Source organism: Daldinia loculata (assembly GCF_022478755.1).
Source record: "Daldinia loculata strain CBS 113971 unplaced genomic scaffold F4817scaffold_79, whole genome shotgun sequence".
Lineage (NCBI taxonomy): Eukaryota > Fungi > Ascomycota > Sordariomycetes > Xylariales > Hypoxylaceae > Daldinia > Daldinia loculata.
In genome coordinates, this window is record NW_026054933.1 from 85,202 (window position 1) to 99,475 (window position 14,274).

A 14,274-nucleotide genomic window follows, 5' to 3' on the forward strand; every position below is an offset into this window, starting at 1 on the left:
TTCATCTATTATAGCATCACCTAGACCATGGCATTAGATTCAGTATAAGGGTCTAATCCAGGTCCAAGGCTGATAGCCTTGTTCATTATAAGATTCAAGCCTTTATAAGAGGTTTGGCTTCGGTATAAGCTACGAGGCTACAAGTTACAGCGACTTGATTCATTACTTGATCAAGTACTTTGAGAATAAGTTGACAAGACTATTAGAAGCTGCGTATGTGGTGCTGGGTTTGGATTATTTTACAAGGCTGTTCGACCATGAATAGCGGCTTCAAATAAACCAATTGCTATGAGGCAGCATAAAGTTAGTTAATAATATATTATGTTGGGGAGAAATGACCCTGGAGCAAGTAGTAATTTGATTCACGGGATGAAAGAATAAGGCTTCGGGTTGATGTCAAACGATATTGTTCATGGAGGGGTGAAGGGAACCTTTGCTTAATGTGATATGTGTCTATAAAGACATTCGACTAAGCATTAATGCATTAAGAGAATATAGGCATCTAGAAAATATGAAAGTACCTAATCTATGTACTCAGTTGACGCTAGCTCCACCTGCCGAGCTAGTTGCAGGTCCCACTAAAATTTTCTGTCTGGATTGTATCGCGCTTGTGAATCTCAACTGTACTAAAGAGCTACCCACCACCCTCAACAACTTAGATCATCTGAAAGATTTGACATAGTTATTCTTGCGATATTCTTGTTTACCAAGCCTAGTGTACAATTCCTAAACACCTTCAGTTATTTTATTGAGCTGCATCCCTCACAGGGAATTGTAGACAAGATGCCCTCCAAAAAGCGCAAGTCAGAAGAAGACCCCACGACCAGCACCGCTATGAGCAGCGACAACACGGGCAAGAAGCGAAGACGCCTAAGCGATGCGGACTCCGTCGCAGACAAGAAGTCCAAGAAGAGTAAAAAGGAAAAGAAGAGCAAGAAGTCCTCATCCAAGAAAGACAAGGAGCGCAAGCACGTTCCCTCTGCCGAAGACGAAGATGATGCCACCGCAGACGACGCGGCTCTTGAAGCCCATGACTCGCCCGAGGACACTCCCATGGACGAAGCTCCTCTCCCCGCCGTAGAGCCCAAGAGCGACGACGAGAGCAAAGAGGAGACCAAGGAAAGTTCCAAGAAGAGCAGCAAGAAGGACAAAAAAGACAAGAAATCCAAGTCCAAGAGCAAAAGCAAAAGCAAAGACAAGTCCGAGTCCAAAGCCAACGCCCCCCAAGAACCCACAGACGCCGAGCCTGTAGACAGCACCACCACCGCCGCCGCCGCCGCAGCTACCACCACCACCACCAACGACGAAGAAGAAGCCACCCCCGAAGAACCTCCCCAAGGCAAAAAAGTCCGCTTCATAGTCTTCGTCGGCAACCTTCCCTTCTCCGCGACCCCGGAGCAAATAACAACGCACTTCTCCGCCGTGCACCCGACCTCGGTGCGCCTCCTCCACGACCCCCGCACCGGCAAATCCCGCGGCATCGCCTTCGTCGAGTTCGCGCGCTACGACCACATGAAATCCTGCCTGAAAACGATGCACCACACCACCTTTACCTGCCCCTCGGGCAAGCCCGGCAGGACCGAGGAGCGCCGCATCAACGTCGAGCTGACGGCTGGCGGCGGCGGGAATACTTCCCATCGCAAGGAGAAGATCCGCGCTAAGAATGAGAAGCTGAATGAGGAGCGCGCGCGGAGGGCGCAGGAGGAAGCCAAGGCTAAGGCCGAGAAGGAGAAGGGGAAGGGGCAGAATGGGGGCGAGAAGGCTGGTGGCGGCGGCGTCGAGGATGCTATCCACCCGAGCCGACGTGGGAGGGTCCCTGGAGCTGGGTCGTGATACCCTAGACAGTAGCTTTTCTGTCAATGTATTCATTTCATCTTAATCACATGCTCTGCAAAGCAACTTAGGCGTTCACGTATAGGAAACGAAAAAATGACATCAAGTTTGGGGAGACACGCCGTGAAATTTAGATTCTTCTCGCAAATATGCTATCTACAGAATTGTGAAAAGGCGAGTTGAATATGCTATATGTGGGGAATTGTGACTCTTGCTGCCGTCTAGTTGTTCGAAGGGTGATTTCCATGCAGAAATATTTAAACCCAGTTTACCTGTATGTCCAATCCCGACGGAAGCCAAGATGGCAAGGAGCAAACAGGATGGCAGCGTGCCAGAACTCTTTTAAAAAATAACGGTACTCGCAGGCTCACGTATGCTTCCGATTCCTCGTTGACGGCTTTCGACTTTGCAACTTGATCCTTTCCCCCTAATTCTCTTCTGGTCGAATAAATAGCCTGCAACAAAACGGCCACCAAAAACGTCTGGGTATGTAGATTTCAAAATGAGGGGACGCGAAATATGGGTAGTCGGTCAACTCGAAGATGCCTGAATACGTCGGTTCCTCGTGGAGGATGGTAGTCTTTCCTATATGTCCACCAAAACGCCATCATCGTTTCGAAAAACCTTCTGGCTCGCTCGACCAAATCTCAAAATGTCATAAGCAATGATATATGCTGCTATGTGCCGTTTATAGAATCGTGCACTTGCTCTTCTTTGATCCACCTTTCGTAGCGACTGGCCGAGGGTTTAGGACGGCACTGTATATAAGATTAATATGTGGTTAAACACTGGGGAACCATTGTGATCTATCATACCGAATAGCCTCGTCGAATACGCTCTTCAAGTTCCGCTGAGTGAGGGCCGAACATTCAAGATACTTATGGGCACGTATCTCTTTTGCGCAGACCAGGGCTTGGTCGTACGACACCGGCTCCATCCTCTTGGATCGGAGGCTTTCCAGGGTGGCAGGGTCCTCTCGAAGATCCAATTTGGTCCCAACTAGGATGATGGGAATGTTTGGCGCATGGTGATCAATTTCGGGATACCACTGAGCTAAGTTAGTTGCTTAATCCAGAGCAATTGACTAGACCGATTAGGTGCTTTCGGTGCTTTCCCGCTGTTCACGTACCTTAGCCTTTACGTTATCAAACGAAGGCGGGCTCACGATGGAGAAGCAGATTAAGAAAACATCGGTTTGAGGATAGGACAGCGGTCGCAATCTATCGTAATCTTCCTGACCAGCAGTATCCCATAGTCCTAAGCTGATAGGCTTGCCATCAACCATCACGCTTGCCGAGTAGTTGTCGAAACTGAATGTGACATTAGTATACAATTTAGAATGGGACAAAGACCAAGTTCTACTAACACCGTGGGTATATATTCACCGGGGAAGGCATTCGTTGTGTATGAAATGAGAAGACATGTCTGACATCGATGTTAGATTTGGAACATGGCTAGACTCGGTCGACAATGGCTAAGGTTGGAATAGACGGACCTTTCCGACAGCACCGTCACCCGTAACGACGCACTGCAGGGCAATCTCGCATTAGTATACTTGCTTCATGATGCGGTATTCACTTGGAGCGACGTGGCGGACGTACCTTCAATGATTGAACACCAGGGGCAGCCATGATTGGCGATTTCGATACGTTAAATGTGATTAACCAGCAAGGGACCGGGGCTTAATAGTCGGCAGCTAAAGAAACCAGCGGTGTTAGTATTTGATGAAGATATCTTGATTATAGTACCGAAATTATTCTGGAAGGACCTGCCGGCAAACACGACTATGTGACTATGTAGAAGTAGAAGAGGTGTAGAAGGGAGCTGCGTTGCATAAGGGTTAGAAATGTTTTGACACAGGGTCGGAAGGGTGTGGTGCCGCAGATCGCAGGAGGTGGTGGGCAAGCTGGCAGAGGTATGTATGGGCAGTATGGGCAGTATGGAGCACGGCGCTACGTTCCCAGTATCGTAGGACTGGACCGTACTGTACTTCTTAAGCACGGTTCGCAGGCTGGAACGATAGCTGGTTGAGCAGTCCTGATAGGGTAGGTAAGCTGGGATAGGGTGCCCCGATAGGGATGCTGGAGCTTGAAATGTACTAGGTATGTGCTAGGGGGGGTGTGGGACCCTTTTCAGAGACACACAACGGTGACCTTGATTCGAAGGCACTTGGTGCTTGGTGCTTGGTGCTTGGTGCTTGGTGCTTGATGATCTAGGTGGGTGGTGGCGCGAACGCCCCGAAGATGGAATTGGATAAGGTAGAATAGGTGTGGCGGCGAAGGGACAAGAGTTAATTTTTCTCTTACTTTTAGAGCTCCTTCTCTTAGATGGATTCGAAAGCGCGTGCTACCTAAAGCTTGGAAGATGAGAAGCGAAGAAGGAAGCAATGAGGACAACTAGACGGTGTAAGACTGGCGGATGGGGGACGAAGGGTAATGTGGTATGTAATGTGGTAATGTTACAGTTAATGGATGGGGCAGAATGAGACGATAATGGGTGGCGGTTGGGGGTTTCTTGGGGCGTCCAAAAGGAACAAAGGAAGAAATATTGACTACCTACAATAATAAGAGGCTGGCCGTCCCTTTTTTGCTGAAGAAGTTACAATCAGCGGCGCGTACCGAATCGGATCAAAAAAATAGAGTGGAAGAAGATTTATCATTCGATATTGGAAAAGATATTAGAGACCTAATGTGAGATGTGATCTGAGAGAAACGGCGCCGCAATCAATTTGAACCCCTATAATTCGGAAGTTATCAGCCCAGTCGGAAAAAGTTGTTGAAGGTGTGGAGGAGTCGTCTCCAGTATGTAAGTACATGTAGCTTGATAGCAACATTTGCCTATCGAGGTACCTAGGTACGTATCCGTATCTACTATGGAGCCTGGGTAAGGCACTTACCTGGGTAGGTAGGTACACTAAGGCAAGGGGTATTGGAAAGCCAGAAAGCTCAAACGGTCTAAGCGTCTTCATTGGTTCAATATGTATTGAACAATTGGATATTCGTACAGTTGCTCTTTCCTGAAGTTTAAACCACTCAAACCATACAGCTGGGTCTATTCTTCAATCCGCTTTAAGCCGATGTACATGATATAGTCATCATCAACCTTGAATCGAGTTTTCAACTACAAAAATAGAGTGGGATTTAGGGTCGATGTAATAATATAAGACAAGTTGAGTAAGCGAAACACCGAAAAAACAGAAGTATAACTTTGTTAGTTAATAACAGTCAGGTTAAGTATTTATTTATATATCGTTTACCTACCTGTGATGTAAGTTCTCCTGTCTTATAGGGTTATTCATTTAGATCGATCTTCACAAACTACATGTATCTGACTGCCGTTCAACTACCCGCTTTGCATGTGCATGTGTATATGCAGGTCAGTAGCCAAGTGGGCAGATCGAGGTGCATACAATAGGTTAGGCAGGTTAGGCAGGTTAGGCAGGTTAGGAGGTAGGTAGGTAGGTAACTGTGTAATGCAAGCGCATGTTCCGAGCTAAACATCAACCAAGAGTTGGCCTTCGTGCTGGAGAAACACCAACGCGATATCGTACGGATAAGCCGAGCCATTACTTGAAGCGTCTTTTGTAACAACACTAACTCCTCAGGAGCATTCGAAAACCTATCGTTTGTCGAGGGTGTCAGGGGTTCTACCCCGGAACATTCTTGTATCGTACTAGAAGCTATGCAATGCATCCGGATGATTCGTCAGACTATTGAGGATCTGTGGCGAGTCGACGGACCTGATTCAGGTCATGGTCTTTAAGCTATTTTATTTATGCTGACTTTATGGAGTTCTTTAATCCAGTCAACACCGTAGCTTTGCGGTTTGTGACCAATCGTTCTACAGTAAAACCTCGCCATAACGAATTAATAAAAACACGGGTCCGAATTCGTTATAGCAAGGTTTCGTTTTAGAGCAGGTAAGTGCACAGGCCACATTATTACCCAAAATGGTAAAGGGCATTTCCAAGTTTGAAGCTTAGACCAATTCCAGCGAAATATAACGAAATATAGCCAAAAACGGCTTAGTGTTTACCTGAAAAAGGTTAAAGTTTACCTTTTTATAACGAATTACGTGGTGACTAAGCCCCAAATTTTACGAATTTCGTTATATGAAATTATTCGTTATTTTACATACAAATCGCTAAGATTTACAAAAAAAATTCGCTAAGGCGAGGATTCGCTATAGAGTAGGTTCGTTATGGCGAGGTTTTACTGTACTATGTAAGCATGGAAGCTTTAGGGGTTTAGTTCAAGATGATTCCGAAAGTACATAGGTAGTCTCAAATTGGCATTATGTACTTTGTATCCCTAGCTCGAACGACTGAAAAATGTGCAAGCTATTGATATTTGGTTGTTTGCTCAAACAGTTAAACCCATCTCCACGATCTCCTAATAGTCGGAGTGTCATAATGATCAAAGCACCAATGGGTAGGTTACGGCACGAGATATCGGTAAGACACGGTCTACAGAGCAAACGGAATGTTTATTCCAACTTCGGTCTGTCTTGTCATGCTGCACATGTACTAGACGGAAAATACATGTAAGCACCCATGACTCCACCAACATCGATATCGCAAGAGCATGGCGTCATCTTGATAGATTTGCCGAAAGGGTTATGTAGGAGAACCAAAGAAACAAGGAATTAGTGAGATCTCAGAGCTGAGGCGAACGAGTCGAAGACGTTTCAGAAGATTCTGGTTCGGCTAGACTGCGCTGTTAAGAAAAGTTGCTTTGAACAGTTTCGGCAGCAGGGTCAGGGCAGTTTGGGTACCTAAGGCAGTAGGCAAGGGGAAGTATGAAAACCAACAAGGATAACCCAATAGCGCTAGAACCCCTCTGAACTTTAACGCCACTTAGCGCATAAAGTCCCACCTAGCTCATACAGTGCGAAGAACCCCACGTGCCCACCCTGTTCTTTCAACTTTACAGCAGCTACAATACAATTGTATCGCTGAATAACCACGACGCGTCTAAGCTCCTAGTAACCGCGTCTAGTAGCAACCGAGCACACGTCATTTTACTAGACAACTTCTAGGACCTAGGTATCGGAGTGGTAGTCACGAGATTTTTTACGGGCGACTAATTGGCCGGAATTTGGCAAAGAGCAAGAAATTGAAACGAGTTGTCATGAGTTAGACAGCGAATCTTCCGTTTGCCATTGACATCCGACGAGGTACATAGACGGCTGGGTATAGAAGAGACATCGGCATATTCAAAATGACGGACCCGACTCCCAATAAAAACCGTCTCGCAGCTCTCAGCACTCCCCGAGCCCTCGCGACCCCGAACCGCCGCGCTATTAGCGCCGAGCCCTCTTCTCTCCGTCTATCTGCTTCGGGCCGCCGAAACCCTAACACGCCGCATGCCCGCGCCGCCATCCGTGCTATAGACCAGCGACGTGCAGCCCTATTCACACCAGGACGGGTGGGACGGCGGCGCAGTGTTGCACGCGAGCGTGAGCGCGAAACACCACGGGATCTTCTGCGGAATCTTAGTCGGGTTCTCGCACCTACGTCAACGGTAGTCTCCTCGTCATCGTCGTCCCCTCTACGCGGCAATGAATCGACGTTGCAGACTCTCCTCGAGGAGGGTGACGATGACGATGACTTTCCTATTGAGCGTCCCCGTTTTTCGTTACCCTTAGATCGCGACGATGACGACGATAGCGAGTTGAAGCCTCCCCGGTCTAGCATACTGGATGATGAGAACTACACAATGCAGTCGATCGAGCTCCCTCGTCGAGCATGGACTGAAGCGCCACTAGGTCGCTTGGATAGGAGTAGTTTAGGCAGCGCGAGGATGAGTGACTTTGTCGGGCCGGAAATAGGGGATGATGATGATAATGACGTTGGTATCGATTCGGGGTTCTTCCCCCCACCAGCGTTGGACGACGACACCGGAGGGATTGGCTTAGACGAAGAGGCTATATTTGAACGGTATTGCACTTTGATCTTTGTGTATGAGTTAGGATGTGCTAACATACTCTAGTGTGGACGAAGAGACAAGACGTCAGACTATGGGAGGCCAGGATGATTTTGGTCCAATTGAGATTCCCGACCTCGGGAATGAGAGTACTTTTGTTATGGCCCCGGTTGAATCGCCTACTCGAGATCCAACGATAGCTGAAGACGTTGAGACCAGTGACTTACCTGGCTTCGAACACTACGATGACGATGACGACGGCCCGGGTGACTTGATGGATGCACCTGGACTAGATGATGTTGATGATGTTGATGACACCGAGGCGTTACAGGACACAATCGTCTCCCGGATCGTTGACCATCCAGCACAAAGAAGCATCGGGAGAAGAAAACCCGGAAAGAAAATCTCGCGGCATGGTATTGAGTATCCTTCTCTGCCTGTGGGTGTAGTAAAGCGGCTGGCAACAACACTCGCCAAGACGGCAGGGGTCAGCAAGGCGAAGTTGAGTTCAGATACGGTAGATGCTATTATGCAAGCGACGGACTGGTATTTTGAGCAGCTGGGAGACGATTTATCGGCCTACGCAAGACACGCAGGCCGCAAGACGATCGATGAGAGCGACATGATGATGCTTATGCGAAGGTACGTTGTTCTATATTTATTCTAGGGTATATGATTATTCCTAGTGGTACAAATTTACTAACCTCTTGTTGTAGACAACGGCAGACCAGTACCTCCACTACACCCTTCTCCTTAGCGCAGCGGTATCTGCCCAGGGAACTCTTACAAGAAATGCGAATGTCAGTCCCAGCACCGACGAAAGCTCCTCGAAAACGACAGGTCCGACAAGGGGCTGTCGATGAAGAGGAGGAAGTTACTTGAGCCAAACCTCTATCTGGGGTTCTGTTAAACGGATGCAATGCGCATTCACTCGAAACGGGGGTCTACGACCATTCCTTGTTCATCCTCACTCGGCGTGAGATATCGGTGGGAGGCTTCTTCACCACCATGTAGAACATTATCGACGTCGCTATTGCGAGTCCATACCTAGGGTATGTTTATTAGTTCGAGCACGAGAAGAGGGGGTTCGGAAGAATGAAGGAATCGTACCACGTGAAGATGTACTGGGCGTGGTTATTCCTTAGGTTGACCTCAGCAGGTCTACCAATAGGAATACCCTTAGATTCCATGTCCAGAGTCTGGAGTAAACCCGGCTCTGCAAGAATAAAAAACATTAGCTAAGGAAGCATTCTCGATAGCCAGAAGAATCTATCCACTGCGTTCATGAATGTTCAAACGTACCCATAGTCTGCTCGATCCACACAGGCTGGCTTCCCGTTAAAGCAGCCATCTGCTTAACATCAGGAAAATAAAACTCATTTATATCAGGCCTATTATCCGGCGTGAACATATTCTTCTTCCACGGCTCCCGCAGTAGACCCTCTACAGTAACCTCACCGGTGTATAGGGACTCGGGCCTACTCCGCTGATCGCGGAACTTCTTGGATATCCAGCCGCGGTTCACCAACACCGTCGCGCCCTCATCGCCCCCGCGCTCCAGCGGCGTCACAACCATGTACCCCTGCTCGCCGTCGCGCATGCGCGGGCCCACCAGCATCTCGCGGTCGTGGCGGTAGCGCCCCGTCGCCGTGACCCGGCGGAAATCGAAGTCGTGGATAGCATCCGGGTCGATGCGCGGCGGGAGCGGCAACGGTTCGCGCACGATGCGGTCCTCGAACTTGGCGATTAGGTCGGTCTTCCAGCCTAGCCGTTGTACTTGCCATGACCCGAGCAGGAACGCGGTTACGGGGATGATGGCGAGGATGATGAGGCCGGGCCCGTGACGCTGCCCTGTGCGCACTAGTTCTGGCGGGTTGTCGAGGATCGAGGTGAAGTTTGGGTCTTCGGCGGGTTGGCGCTGGGACCGGGGGGTGTGTGAGAAGGGGCGGCTGAAGAGAGGGCGTCGCGGCCGGCTGCTGGGGGTGTGGGAAGTTCGGAGGATGCTACATGGCGAGGTTTGCGTGCTATAGCTCTGGGGTTTAGAGGCGCGGGCTTGGGCTTCGAGGGCTTTCTCGACCCGCCGAGCGAGTATTTGAGGTGTTAACCACCCTTGAGACTTCATTACGGAGTGAATGTTATATCTTCGAAGCTAGCTAATGCTAATTATTTCTCTTCATTCTCGAGGTCTTCAACAATGACGTTCGTTTTCTTCAATAAATGAAGCTCTCTCATTGGCCATTGACTGGATTCTGCAAGTTGATCCAATCAATTGAGCTTTGCGGAGCCGGCAGCCCGAAGCTTGAGCAGGGACCCGCAGGCAGCTAGGTCGTTTTAGGTAAAGTGTAGGTACGTAGCTCGAAGTAAAGTACTTTGTACTTGCAACATGTTGAACAGCTTCTCACATGTGGTGGCACTTAATAACAACCTTATGACGACTCAACCTGTTCACAAGACATTCCCATAATCAGAGACACGCTCAACTTAGATAACAGCGAAAAGAGCTGTTTAAATTCATTGATGGTTACAATACTGCGATCAGTCAGATACCGATAATTCCACTAAGAATGAATCGCTCAGGCTAAACACGCACCTTATTAATTGAATATTGAATATTGAATATCAAATCTCATCTAGTCCTGCGCTCTGCCGCTGTGCCTATCCATCCACGAAATCTTTCGCCACCCTTTTCTCTTTACCATCTCAGACTTTCAATAGTGAGGATGTCGGAAAGTGTATTCTTCCAAGGCAGTCTACAAGATGGCATCTCCCTCGCCATCCAACAGTCCAAGATGGTGCTTGCATTTGTCACCGGTAAGCCACTTGTGCTGAAAGGGTACATGATATTAGTTAAACTGACATAAGTCTAGACAGTGGAGACGAGAGTCAACTTTGGGAAAACGAGCTCCTCACAAACGATTCCGTGAGTAACTAGGCATGTACATTGAGGATTTATTAACTGACTTTGTACAGCTAAAATCACCACTCAAAAATCAAGCTGTGGCCTTGCGACTACAGGCAGGGTCTGAAGAGGCTGGCTTTTTGGAAGCTCTATTTCCCATACCGAAGAAGCCCACGGTAGTCATCATTCAGTATGTCTCATCCCATGCCTCATAATAGCATTTTTAGTATTGCTACTTACAAACGCCTCAGGAACGGGACTCTAAAAGAGTATATTCAAGGTGGCACGGCGAAGGAGGATCTTGTTCGCAGAATCGAGGCGATTCTCAGCACCGCGTCAGCAGCTCAGACCCAACAAAATGCTGCCCCTGAAAGACAGGCTTCAAGTCAGCCACCTCCGGCCGCTCAAGCCCCGGTACCCACCAGGAGTAACGTATTAGACGATCTATATGATGAATATGACATCCCAGCCAGGCCCTCTCCTGCACCAGCAGAACCTTCCCGGGAGGAGCAGAGTTCACAAGAAGCGAGGCGCCTAGAAGCCGAGAAGAAAGTGAAGGAGGCTAAGGAAGCTAAAGCTAAGGAAGCTAAAGCCAAAGAAGCCAAATCCAAGGCAGAACGAGAAGCCCAGGCAAAAGAGCGCCGCAGAGCTAGTGAGAGTAACGAGGGCCAATCCTCTACTACCAACACACCGGAGCGGTCTTATGCAGAAGAAGTCAGACAGCAGAAGATCCGAGCAGCTGAGGACAGAAAGCGCATCCTAAAGCGCATCGAAGATGACAAGCGAGAGCGCAGAGAGCGTGAAGCCAAGGAAAGACAGGCAAGACTACTGCTAAACACGACAAACAATACCGAAGCCTCCAGCAGCCAGACCCCGGCCATTCCCCTCGCTCGAAGACAAGCCAACAGCTCAGGAGACCACTGCAACTTACAGGTCCGCTTGTTTGACGGCTCGACAATCCGATCGCGCTTCAAGAGCGACGCGACCCTTAGTAATGAAGTACGCAAGTGGATCGACGAGGACCGGACCGACAGCGACGCGCCGTACACCTTCCGAATTGTCCTAACGCCACTTCCCAACAAAGCCGTCGAGCCCGCCGAGGAAACAGAGTCGCTAATATCTCTCGGCCTGGCCCCTTCGGCCACTCTCGTCCTAGTTCACGCCAAGTACTCCTCCGCTTTCGCACGCGTCTCTGGCGGCCTCGTCTGGCGCAGCCTAGCGTACGTCCTAGGCTTCTTCGGCTCCGGGTACGGGTTCCTGGTCGGAATGCTAGGCGGACTCGCCGGCCTGCTAGGTAGTCGTGGAACTGCGTCGCCCGAGGATGTCCCGCTGCAGAATCTAGCTGCGGGTAGGACTGCCTCGCGGATCAGGGGGTTTGCTGACGCTGAGGACGGGCGTGGGGACGCGCAGTTGTATAATGGGAATTCGGTAAGTTTAATTAGAGAGTATATTTGGTTGGTTGGTTGCTAACACTCGACAGTTGAATTTCGAACCGCGGAGAGATGAAGATGATGAGGATGTGGATTGAAATCGTACTTCGAGGGGAGATGTTGATTCGTGGTGCTGTCTCTTGCCATAACTTTACTTCTAATTGTAGGATGTTATGTTGATGTACTACACTGCTTAGATATAAGATAGCTTCAATAATAGCTTATGCTCCGTGTCGTCTTCTTAAATGTAAGTTCTTTAACGAGTAGGGGGGTTTTTCTTTTTGACATGAGAGATCCTCCACTTCCTGCCTATAGCATCCTTAGCTCCTATTTTTCCACCTATTTTCTTTCCGGGTACTCATCTTGGTTGCATTATGGTTGCCGCCAATGCCAATACTCCCCAAAAGCCTCAAACTCTTCCTCACGAGGTGTTACAACTTTGTCCGCCCATCCATCCACACGCCATTCCCCCGAACAGGGTTCAGCAAGGAGTAACTTACAGTATTCCCAATGCTCGGGATACCAGCCCGCTTGTTCCCAGTCCACGATCGCCACGATTTTCTTAGGCCCTGGCGCGTCAGATAACATTATATTTCCCAGGTTAAGATCCCCGTGAGTGAAATATACGTCCACGGTATCGGGTAAAAGACATCGATATGGGTCTGGAGGCCTCTCTGAAACAGGCATTCGAGGAATAGCCTCGGCTTGTAGTGTATCGTGAAAGGCTTTAACATCGGAAAATGGTCCTCTCTTGTCACTACCGCGGAAATATAAGTCTTGAACAGGGCCGCCATTGATAGAGCCTAGGGTGAGGGTTAGTAATTTGAACCCTTATTCGGCTTTAGATAGGTAGATTATAACTTGCCTACAAGAGGGAAATGCGACGGACGTATGATTCGTCGTAGGTGCTTTATGATTTGACCAAGTTGTTCACAAATTGACTCCTTATCCTCCCGAGTAAGCGTTTCCCAGCTCCGTGAAACGGTAGGGCCTTGGACTAGGCCCATGTAGATGAATATCTTGCCTCCATCTACTCTCCACCCGAAAAGCTCGGGAGTAGGGACTTGCTTGTCCGGGAAGGCCTTGTTGACAGCACGAAGCGCCAATGCCTCCTCTACGCGCACGTATGAAGGCGGCCCATACTTAACAAACAAGTTTAGATCATCGAACCGAACGATACCGCGCGCTGATGATCTATGGCTACTTGCTTCAAGGACCGCAGCTGGTGTCGGGAGTTCTGGGACAGGGGCTCCTGGAATGCTGGTTTGAAAAAAGGTAGAGTCGTGAAAGTCCATGCTTGTTAGGGGAGGACTTGAGAGTAAAGACATATCGAAGTGTACAGCGTCCATAGTTTCGACGATACGTGATTAGGCATCTGTAGAATTAGGTTAGATACGAAATAGCTCTTGCGAAGATCGAAGCCCTCTGAAGTCCAGCCCTTGCGGCGCAGTTGCGTATCCGACAGATTGGTCCGCCTAGAAGGGATCGGGCGCTTATTGGCCGGCATTCGTGATCTTACATATCTACGGGTTATCTCGCCGAATCTCCCAGGCCAGACAGACTCCGGCTAATTGTAAGATTATAAAACGGGTTTCTAGTGAGTGTCAGGTGGTAAGTTAAAATCTATGTTTAATAATGTTGTCTAGATATCAGGTAGAAATAAGGTGTTTTTTGACGATGGGACGATTCTCGACCCTTCCCATGTCCCATGAGATAGGTAGTGAGGACCAATGTGCTTCTGTGTGATGCCCACATCTTTAGCTGTTAGGTCTGTCCTATAACCGAACGTTTACTACAACCAATACAAAGCCTTCTTCCGGAACTGTAGGCTTGTAAGTCTGACAGTTGTTTCTTCACTTCCTGGAAGGCATATTCAGTGGCCCACTTCCTAGAGATTACATTGATTCGCTTAGTTAAACCTTCACTGCTTTGTAGGTTGATATAAATTGTCCTTAAGCCACAAGTTAACCAACCCCCTATCTAGTTTGTTAACTTGACCATCTGCGCCCCTTGTTTTCACCCAAATTTTGACGTCCCCTTGTTCTTCTGTAGTCGGGCTTGTATGGTCACGTCCGAGTATTGGGGGGTAAGGTCTTGTAAATCGTATTTATCCATGTCGAGTTGATCCACTCGATCAAGGAAAGTAGCGAGATCTGATTCTTCAAGGTTTACATACATAGAAAGAGGT

The 14,274-nt window shown here is 48.7% G+C and overlaps 6 protein-coding genes across 6 annotated transcripts; 3 read left to right on the forward strand and 3 right to left on the reverse strand.

Moving 5' to 3' along the window:
- Nucleotides 1–614: 614 nt before the first annotated feature.
- F4817DRAFT_351812 (uncharacterized protein) lies at nucleotides 615–2,000 on the forward strand. Its single transcript, XM_049305132.1, has one exon. The coding sequence runs from the start codon at nucleotides 784–786 to the stop codon at nucleotides 1,831–1,833; it is 1,050 nt and encodes a 349-aa protein (XP_049154566.1). The 5' UTR covers nucleotides 615–783; the 3' UTR covers nucleotides 1,834–2,000.
- Nucleotides 2,001–2,521: 521 nt separating this feature from the next.
- Nucleotides 2,522–3,464, reverse strand: F4817DRAFT_320405 (P-loop containing nucleoside triphosphate hydrolase protein; the record flags this gene model as incomplete). The annotated part of the gene is made up of 6 exons (XM_049301185.1): nucleotides 2,522–2,591; nucleotides 2,649–2,881; nucleotides 2,963–3,143; nucleotides 3,200–3,258; nucleotides 3,329–3,361; nucleotides 3,435–3,464. 6 exons carry the CDS (start codon nucleotides 3,462–3,464, stop codon nucleotides 2,522–2,524), a joined length of 606 nt encoding a protein of 201 aa, XP_049154567.1.
- Nucleotides 3,465–6,716: 3,252 nt separating this feature from the next.
- Nucleotides 6,717–8,839, forward strand: F4817DRAFT_277571 (centromere kinetochore component CENP-T-domain-containing protein). The gene is made up of 3 exons (XM_049299507.1): nucleotides 6,717–7,771; nucleotides 7,824–8,399; nucleotides 8,474–8,839. Exons 1-3 carry the CDS (start codon nucleotides 7,053–7,055, stop codon nucleotides 8,637–8,639), a joined length of 1,461 nt encoding a protein of 486 aa, XP_049154568.1. The 5' UTR covers nucleotides 6,717–7,052; the 3' UTR covers nucleotides 8,640–8,839.
- Nucleotides 8,389–10,157, reverse strand: F4817DRAFT_351825 (SURF1-domain-containing protein). Its single transcript, XM_049305133.1, has 3 exons — nucleotides 9,060–10,157; nucleotides 8,868–8,973; nucleotides 8,389–8,804 (listed from the first exon to the last, which is right to left on the reverse strand). The coding sequence occupies exons 1-3, from the start codon at nucleotides 9,877–9,879 to the stop codon at nucleotides 8,702–8,704; spliced, it is 1,029 nt and encodes a 342-aa protein (XP_049154569.1). The 5' UTR covers nucleotides 9,880–10,157; the 3' UTR covers nucleotides 8,389–8,701.
- On the forward strand, nucleotides 10,158–12,433 carry F4817DRAFT_351827 (uncharacterized protein). Its single transcript, XM_049305134.1, has 5 exons — nucleotides 10,158–10,568; nucleotides 10,625–10,677; nucleotides 10,728–10,846; nucleotides 10,908–12,084; nucleotides 12,137–12,433. Exons 1-5 carry the CDS (start codon nucleotides 10,478–10,480, stop codon nucleotides 12,182–12,184), a joined length of 1,488 nt encoding a protein of 495 aa, XP_049154570.1. The 5' UTR covers nucleotides 10,158–10,477; the 3' UTR covers nucleotides 12,185–12,433.
- F4817DRAFT_277598 (kinase-like protein) lies at nucleotides 12,293–13,795 on the reverse strand. Its single transcript, XM_049299508.1, has 2 exons — nucleotides 12,952–13,795; nucleotides 12,293–12,889 (listed from the first exon to the last, which is right to left on the reverse strand). The coding sequence occupies exons 1-2, from the start codon at nucleotides 13,433–13,435 to the stop codon at nucleotides 12,459–12,461; spliced, it is 915 nt and encodes a 304-aa protein (XP_049154571.1). The 5' UTR covers nucleotides 13,436–13,795; the 3' UTR covers nucleotides 12,293–12,458.
- Nucleotides 13,796–14,274: the final 479 nt, after the last annotated feature.

Excerpts from the sequence above, each read along its gene's own strand:
- F4817DRAFT_351812 (XM_049305132.1), top strand. The coding sequence starts at position 784 with ATGCCCTCCAAAAAGCGCAAGTCAGAAGAAGACCCCACGACCAGCACC.
- F4817DRAFT_277571 (XM_049299507.1), top strand. The coding sequence starts at position 7,053 with ATGACGGACCCGACTCCCAATAAAAACCGTCTCGCAGCTCTCAGCACT. Across the intron at positions 7,772-7,823 it reads GAAGAGGCTATATTTGAACG|TGTGGACGAAGAGACAAGAC; the intron begins GTATTGCACTTT and ends AACATACTCTAG. Across the intron at positions 8,400-8,473 it reads ATGATGATGCTTATGCGAAG|ACAACGGCAGACCAGTACCT; the intron begins GTACGTTGTTCT and ends CTCTTGTTGTAG.
- F4817DRAFT_351825 (XM_049305133.1), bottom strand. The coding sequence starts at position 9,879 with ATGAAGTCTCAAGGGTGGTTAACACCTCAAATACTCGCTCGGCGGGTC. Across the intron at positions 8,974-9,059 it reads GTGGATCGAGCAGACTATGG|AGCCGGGTTTACTCCAGACT; the intron begins GTACGTTTGAAC and ends TTATTCTTGCAG. Across the intron at positions 8,805-8,867 it reads GCCCAGTACATCTTCACGTG|GTATGGACTCGCAATAGCGA; the intron begins GTACGATTCCTT and ends AACATACCCTAG.
- F4817DRAFT_351827 (XM_049305134.1), top strand. The coding sequence starts at position 10,478 with ATGTCGGAAAGTGTATTCTTCCAAGGCAGTCTACAAGATGGCATCTCC. Across the intron at positions 10,569-10,624 it reads GGTGCTTGCATTTGTCACCG|ACAGTGGAGACGAGAGTCAA; the intron begins GTAAGCCACTTG and ends ACATAAGTCTAG. Across the intron at positions 10,847-10,907 it reads CCCACGGTAGTCATCATTCA|GAACGGGACTCTAAAAGAGT; the intron begins GTATGTCTCATC and ends CAAACGCCTCAG.
- F4817DRAFT_277598 (XM_049299508.1), bottom strand. The coding sequence starts at position 13,435 with ATGGACGCTGTACACTTCGATATGTCTTTACTCTCAAGTCCTCCCCTA. Across the intron at positions 12,890-12,951 it reads GTCGCATTTCCCTCTTGTAG|GCTCTATCAATGGCGGCCCT; the intron begins GCAAGTTATAAT and ends CCCTCACCCTAG.